Below are 7,559 nucleotides of genomic sequence, written 5' to 3' on the forward strand. Positions count from 1 at the left end.
TGTGTGTGTGTGTGTGTGTGTGTGTGTGTGTGTGTGTGTGTGTGTGTGTGTGTATAAATAGCTGTCACCCTGCAGCCGTCCGTCAGTGTTGGGTTTCAGGAGCAGCTGCTCTCGGAGAGACAGACAGGTGGACGGTCAGATGGACAAACGGACCAGCAGACAGACAGATGAAGTCTTGCAGGTCGACAGCTGATTTGTTGAAGTTTTAGTGTTTTTTCTCTGACGACGGATGACGGCGTGTTTCCTCTTTCTCTTTTCTTTATTCCCCATTTCAGTTGTTTCCTTAACTCACATCCATGGAAACACAGGACTCTCCTGCATAATATAACCTTCATATAGGTTTATGAGTTCTGCACATCTGTTTCAATTATTTCAACCTTGTTTCACAGAAATCAGGTTTTTGTCATTTTGTCAAAGGGCTCTAAATACTGAAACAGCTCTGAGTCATGTGTAACTACACAGAGAGGTAAAAATGCAGCCTCGGATCAGAAGCGTCATCAACAGTCCTGTAGCTCACGTCATATGTTTAGATAAGGACCATCGAATATCACTGTTTATTCCATATTTATGTCTTTTAGCGAACACCATTTCCCAGAAGCCCCAGACATTCACAGGCTAAATGTCACGGTTGTCGGGGGGGGGGGGGGGGGGGGTCACGGCGAGCTCAGAGACGTCTGTAATAACAGCAGGACAGATAAATACGGTAGAGAGAGTGTTGGTCAGTTTTATGAACCAAACCAAGTTACACTGGTGGGTTTGTAGTTTTTATTTTTTCCATCTTTGTTAAACTTTGTTTAAATGTCTGACAGCAGCTGCTGTAGCGGAGCATGAACTCCAGGAACAGGCTTCATTTTTTCACAGAGAGCAATGAAAGAAACGCTGAACGAGAGACTGAGTCGAGTGAAGCAGCTAGACAGGAAGTGATGTCACGGTAGTGTTTCATTGTAGCGGTTGAGAATAAAACGTGGCTCCATAGTTGATGAATTCTTCCACAAATGACCCAAAAAGTTAAGTCAATTTAAGTTGCAGATTGTGTTTTATGATCTTTAGCAGCAAAACTGACCTCTGAGCTCTGTGATTGGATGTTTCTTGCTGAAATGCATCTTGGGAGTTGTAGTTTACTTTCTGCCTTTGACTTTTGATCAAAGAACCAGATATTTTCTAACACAGTTAATCATCTCGTGTATGCTGGTGACCTAACATGGTCTATGCTGTTTAGCCAATCAGAAGCCTCCGTCTCACATGGTTCAGTTATCAGAGTTATTGATCTGTTGATCATTTTTTGACCAACCGATAATGTGTAAAATGTCAAAAATAATGTCAAAAACACCAAATATATTGAGATTATCTGTGCTCCCACATCTCATATCATCAGGATAAATTTGAGTTTTTTGCTGCAGAGTTTAAAAAGTTCAGTAAGTTTGAAAACAGACACCACAGAAGAAGAAGAAGAAGCTCTGAATCCTCACACTGACGGATTTTAAATCCTAATTTGCAGTTGAATGAGTTTTTTTTCTTCCCGGCCGGATTATTAAACCACTGAAATATCTTCAAAGGGGAGAAGTGATGCTGAACTCTGCTGCTGCTGCTTCTACACAGTCCTGCTCGAACAGGAGAAACAGGCCAATCACAGCCCAGCGAGCTGCACTTTCATATCCAATCAGGTTCATGCTGACGCCTTCCTATCAGCCGGCATCTGCTGTGCCGGCTGATAGGAAGGATGTGTGTCACTAACAAACACCTGCTGAGTCTGAACAGACCACACAGACGACGTGAAACAGTTTCCTGATGGAAACAACACTTCATTAAACCACATTAAGTTGCTGCGTTCAGGCTCAGTCGGGCTGTTCAGTGCCAGCAGTTACATCTAATGTCACATCTGGGACTGTTTTATGACATTACTGGTTCACAGCAGGGCCGCCCTCTACCTCCTGCTGAGTCCGTGCTGCAGTCGATGAGGCTGTGAGTTTGGTTTTTTTTAAAGCCACATCATTACACACACACAGTAACACAGCGTGACAACATGACAGTCTATAAAGTTTTACACAGTCGTGTCTCTAAATGACGTAACTGTGATGGAAACGTTCTCAGCTCCATGTTGAAGTGTGACGGACTCTTCATCAGTAGAGACGCTCTGTGGTGTTAATAAGATTTTATAACTGAACTAAAACCAGGACTGGACTGTTGAGATGTGACACTTTCACACCAGAGATGATGAAGAACAGTAGGTGAAACATGAGACTCTTGTTGGCTGTTATGGGAGCTCAGACTGGGGAGCTGATTATACTGTAACTGGGAGAAGACGTGAATCATATTTCTCATAATCATACTGTAGTTCAGGTGTACTGATTAAAGAAACATCAGTAATAATGTTGAGTATAAGAACAAAAATATGTAAAGATAAGAAGCCATGCTGCATTAGCTCCTAGCACTTCCTGTTTGTACTGTAACCATGGAAACTACTTCTGACTGGTTTCTAAGCAGATGTATGGATGTTTGCCTGCAGTGGACAGACACTGTGTTTGGTTTGGAAGGTTTCTGACTGAGACCGTGTGATTGATGACAGATGTTGCATCAGTGGGGGTGAAAGGGTTAACGGATGTTTGATCTCACCTGGAGGATGACGTCATGAATGAATCACCTGTCTGTTTGTGTGTCTCCAGGCGAGGATAGCGTTCCTGCAGGGCGAGAGGAAAGGTCAGGAGAACCTGAAGAACGACCTGGTCAGAAGAATAAAGATGTTAGAATACGCGTTAAAGCAGGAAAGGTGAGAAATGACTCTTATAAACATAAACATAAACATCAACATAAACACATAACTCATCACAACAAGATTACACTGCTGCTTTCAGCTCATCTCTGCAGACTTGATGGATATAATAACTGGTATAATAACTGGTATAATAACTGGTATGACTGGTATAATAACTGGTATGACTGGTTATTAGAGATGTGCAGCAGTGATGCGTTCGTGTTCTGATGGGAAACTTGAACATTAAAATGATAATAACAACATTCCCATGGAAGGTTAAGCCCAGTTTGATCTCCCAGTGTCTGTTAACTCTGCAGCCAGCAGTGATGGGTTCATTCATTGATTAGTTATTCCCAGTTCTCTAAACTCACTGACTTCATATGAAGATGTAACCAGCTAATCTGTGATCGATTTAAGAAGTCCAACCTTAAGGTCCATTTAGTAGCTGTTCTGGAGCTTTCTATCACATCACACAGTCTTCCTCCTGAGCATGTTCAGGATGCAGTGATTTAAAGTCTTGTTTAAGCTGTTTGTTGTATTTTTCTGTTAATAGAAGTTAAAATGTATTTTCTGTTTCCTCCACAGAGCAAAATATCACAAGTTAAAATACGGAACAGAGTTAAACCAAGGAGAGATGAAGATGCCAAGCTTTGAATCAGGTCGGTGACGTGTGTCGGTCGGGACGTTTACACGCTGATCCGTCCTGGTAGAGTTCTTCCTCTCTGCAGGACCATGTGTTGAAGACGTTTCTTACTGCTCACATCTGAAACTCTGCAGAGTTTTACATCCACATCACACTCTGCTCCTCCTCCTCTTTAATCTCTTCTAATACTCAGCTTTATATCCTGCTTTTCTCTCCTCCTCCTCCTCTTCCTCACCTCACTTTTCCTCCTCTTCTGCGTGAATATAGTGTGAACATACTGTATGTGGATCAGTATATTGTGTGTATGAATGGATAGAAGAGTGTCAGTGCTGCAGGAATATAAGAGAAAAACATCTAATGTCATAAAAAGGTTAAACAGACACAGTTAGCTGTAGACTAGCTGGTGAACATAGTGGAGCATTTAGCAGCTGAAGAGCCTGATATTTCCCTCAGGAGCTGGTGGAGAGCAGAAACATTCACCAGGTGGACACAAACACGACTCCACATGAACGATAACGTCGCTGCGTAACTGCTGGATGTGGAAATAAGTTCAACATATCAACTTAAAGCTGATAATATGTCAGAGTTCATGTTCTCATCATGTTTCTGATGAGTGGAAGTGCAGGTTTAATGTGATTTCCTGACCTGTTTAATGAGGTCAGTCTGGGGTCAGTATTGATCCAGTGTATCAGATCAGTATTGATCTACAAGCGTCCAGCAGGATTTCTTTATTTTTATTTTTATTTTATAAGGACGATGCAATTCAACATATTTCCAATAAAGAGCATGAAGCTGATGTGCTGCACAGAGTTTATAGCTGTCGCTAATGTTCAGCTCCAGTCCCTGGTTATACAGTGTAATTAAAATATACAGCTTTCATCATCATAGAAGCACAGCACACTACGGATATGGAAGTATTAATCAGTATTTCATTGTTGTCTATTTTTCGTGTGTTTGTCCTTTAGACACCAAAGACTCCGAGGTCTCTGCTGTTCCCGCCAACAGTCAGCTCACCTGGAAACAAGGAAGACAACTACTCAGACAGTAAGAATCAATCAATCAAACTTTATTATTCCCATAATAAAACCAAACAAGTAAACAGTAAAACACTCTGAGATTAATGCAGAAATAAAAAATATCAAAACAAAAGGAAAAGAAGAAGAAATGGAAATACAAAAAATAACGACAAATAACATCAACTTAATATTAACAGATAAAATGTAATTTTACAACATGAATACAATAAGTGAATAAAATAAAGTAATCAAAAACTAGACTAGAGAGTTTTAAAGGGGATCTACGATGCTTTCCCTTATTTTTTATGTATATATCATGTTATAATGTCGCATGTTCATATTAAATGTGGCTAAAGTGTCAAATAATGAGATGAACGTGTGTAGAATTATTCTCTGTCAGTAAAAAGCTCCAAACATTCAGTTTCTAATGTTTTTACTGTTTCTACTTTCAGCTCAGTAGAAACATTTCTAGCTGCTAAAAACACCAGCGTGTTGGATCAGGATGTTATTCTGTTATCTGCTGCTAGTGCTGCTGGGACTCTAGGTATTGATCCGTGTGTGCACGTGTGTGTGTGTGTGTGTGTGTGTGTGTGTGTGTGTGTGTGTGTGTGTGTGTGTGTTCAGGTACCTGCAGGAAGTAGGATACACAGACACCATCCTGGACGTTCGTACTCAGAGGGTTCGCTCTCTGCTCGGCCTGTCGGGCTCCGAGCAGAACGGATCTGTGGAGAACAAGAACCTGCAGCACCTGATCAACGGGACGGAGCGCCGCAAGGACAGCAAGAGGTCAACGCACGCACGCACACACACACACACACACACACACACACACACGCGCACGCACGCACACACACATATATACACATACACTCACACACATACACACACAGGTGCTGAGGTCAGAGGTCACACAGAGGTCACGTATGACTGTGTGTGTTTTTATGGATTCAGGAATCCAGGTGACGTTCTGGAGACGTTCAACTTCCTGGAGAACGCAGAGGACAGCGACGAAGACGAGGATGAGGAGGGAGACCTGATGGACGACATCAGCACCGACAAACACCACCGAGCCAAGAAACACAAGACCAAGGTACACACACTCACACACACTCACACACACTCTCACACACTCACACACTCTCACTCACACACACTCACACTCTCACACACACTCTCACTCACACACACTCACACACTCTCACACACACTCACACACACTCACACACACACACACACTCAGTAACTATTTATACACTAGTCACCACACACACTCTCACTCTCACACACACTCACACACACACTCTCACACACACTCACACACACTCACACACACACACACACTCAGTAACTATTTATACACTAGTCACAGTTGGGTTTAAATAAATACTTCCCTCCTGTTCTTCTCTAATCCATCTTTCCCTCCGTCATATCTTTACTTCCTCACTCTTCATCCCTTTTCCTTGCTGGGTTTTCCCTCCTTTCCCTCTTCCTCTTTCGTCTCCTCACCTTCTCCTCTACTCCTCATTCTTTCTCCTCTTCCTCCTCCTCACCACCTTCTCCTCTCTCGTCGTCCTCTCTCCTACTTTGTCTCCTCCTTCTCATTCTGTCTCCTCTACTGATTTAACTCCTCCTCTGCCGTCTCCTCACCTGTTTTGTGTCTTCTTCTCCTCCTCTGTTTCTACTCTTCCTCCTCCTCCTCCTCTGTTTCTACTCTTCCTCCTTCTCCTCCTCTGTTTCTACTCCTCCTCCTTCTCCTCCTCTGTTTCTACTCCTCCTCCTCCTCCTCCTCTGTTTCTACTCCTCTTCCTCCTCCTCCTCTGTTTCTACTCTTCCTCCTCCTCCTCTGTCTCTACTCTTCCTCCTCCTCCTCCTCTGTTTCTACTCTTCCTCCTCCTCCTCCTCCTCCTCTGTCTCTACTCTTCCTCCTCTCCTCTGTTTCTACTCTTCCTCCTCCTCCTCCTCCAGGTGGGGAACGAGGGCTTGGCGTCGGAGGACGACGCTGACACAGAGGAAGCGTTGAAGGAGTTTGACTTCCTGGTGACGGCCGAGGATGGCGAGGGCGCCGGCGAGGCCCGGAGCTCCGGAGACGGGACGGAGTGGGGTGAGATATGTACGCCACATATCCCAGTTAGAGCTCCTCCCAGCCAATCACATGCTGGGCTTTAGATGGAGGACAGTCATCAGCCAATCAGATACAACCAGTATCAAGCTATAAAGTGTCAGAAACCGTTAATCAATAATCAACTAATTGATGAAACGGTTTCCTCTGGTGCTCTGCAGCGGAGCCTCTACCGTTTCCTACCGGCGGGGGGAAGTCCTTCCTGTTGGGGGGGTCTGACGACGTCCTGGAGAGCGTGCTGGGATTGGGCGACCTCGCTGACCTCACTGTCACCAACGACGAATCAGACTACAGCTACGATGTGAGTCTCACACACACACACACACACACACACACACACACACACACACACACACGGTGAGACTTTAAGACATCTGATGATGAATCTTGATCAAATTTATCGTACCGCCCCCCTCAGCTGCCGTCCAATAAGGAGTCTTCATTCAGGAAGACGTGGAATCCTAAGTACACGCTGCGGAGCCACTTTGACGGCGTGCGAGCGCTGGCCTTCCACCCCGTCGAGCCCTGCCTGGTCACTGTGTCCGAGGACCACACCCTCAAACTGTGGAACCTCACCAAGACCGTCCCCGCCAAAAAGTACGCCACGCCGCCATCACGACACGATTAAACACACATTAACACTAACAGCAACACATCTGATCGGTTGTTTTTAAATAAAAGTTTTACTGATCAATCAGCCTGATCATCATGTTCCTCATGTTCATACTGGCTGTTAAAAGATGCTTTTTAATTGATTATCTGAAGGTGATGTGAGGCTGCAGCCGTCTGATCAAACAAATCAGTTATTGATTAGTGGATTGAAAGAACATTAATCAGACACTGTTTCCTTTTTCAAGCACAAATATTAAATATTTGATGCTTCCAGGTTCTCAAATGTAGAAATGTTCTGTTTTTTCTTGTCTTACGTCGTTATAACTGGAATATTTTTGAAGTTTTGACATTTCATGACGTCACATTAGACTCCAGGAAGTTGTGATGGACATTTTTCAGTTTTCTGATGTCACACCG

At 43.8% G+C, this 7,559-nt stretch overlaps 1 protein-coding gene across 3 annotated transcripts in view; it reads left to right on the top strand.

The window, feature by feature from the left end:
- Nucleotides 1-7,559, top strand: part of strn3 (striatin, calmodulin binding protein 3) — a 29,345-nt gene that overhangs the window by 14,101 nt on the left and 7,685 nt on the right. Inside the window, exons 2-9 of one of the 3 annotated variants that reach the window (XM_042436937.1) lie at nt 2,664-2,767; nt 3,338-3,411; nt 4,361-4,439; nt 5,036-5,197; nt 5,363-5,501; nt 6,377-6,521; nt 6,692-6,831; nt 6,949-7,127. In XM_042436937.1, coding sequence (XP_042292871.1) covers nt 2,664-2,767; nt 3,338-3,411; nt 4,361-4,439; nt 5,036-5,197; nt 5,363-5,501; nt 6,377-6,521; nt 6,692-6,831; nt 6,949-7,127 — 1,022 coding nt within the window. Of the gene's footprint in view, nt 1-2,660; nt 2,768-3,337; nt 3,412-4,360; nt 4,440-5,035; nt 5,198-5,362; nt 5,502-6,376; nt 6,522-6,691; nt 6,832-6,948; nt 7,128-7,559 lie in introns of all 3 variants that reach the window. The other 2 variants (XM_042436939.1, XM_042436938.1) reach the window with 2 other exon arrangements.

This window comes from Thunnus maccoyii, chromosome 16 (assembly GCF_910596095.1).
Source record: "Thunnus maccoyii chromosome 16, fThuMac1.1, whole genome shotgun sequence".
Classification (NCBI taxonomy): domain Eukaryota; kingdom Metazoa; phylum Chordata; class Actinopteri; order Scombriformes; family Scombridae; genus Thunnus; species Thunnus maccoyii.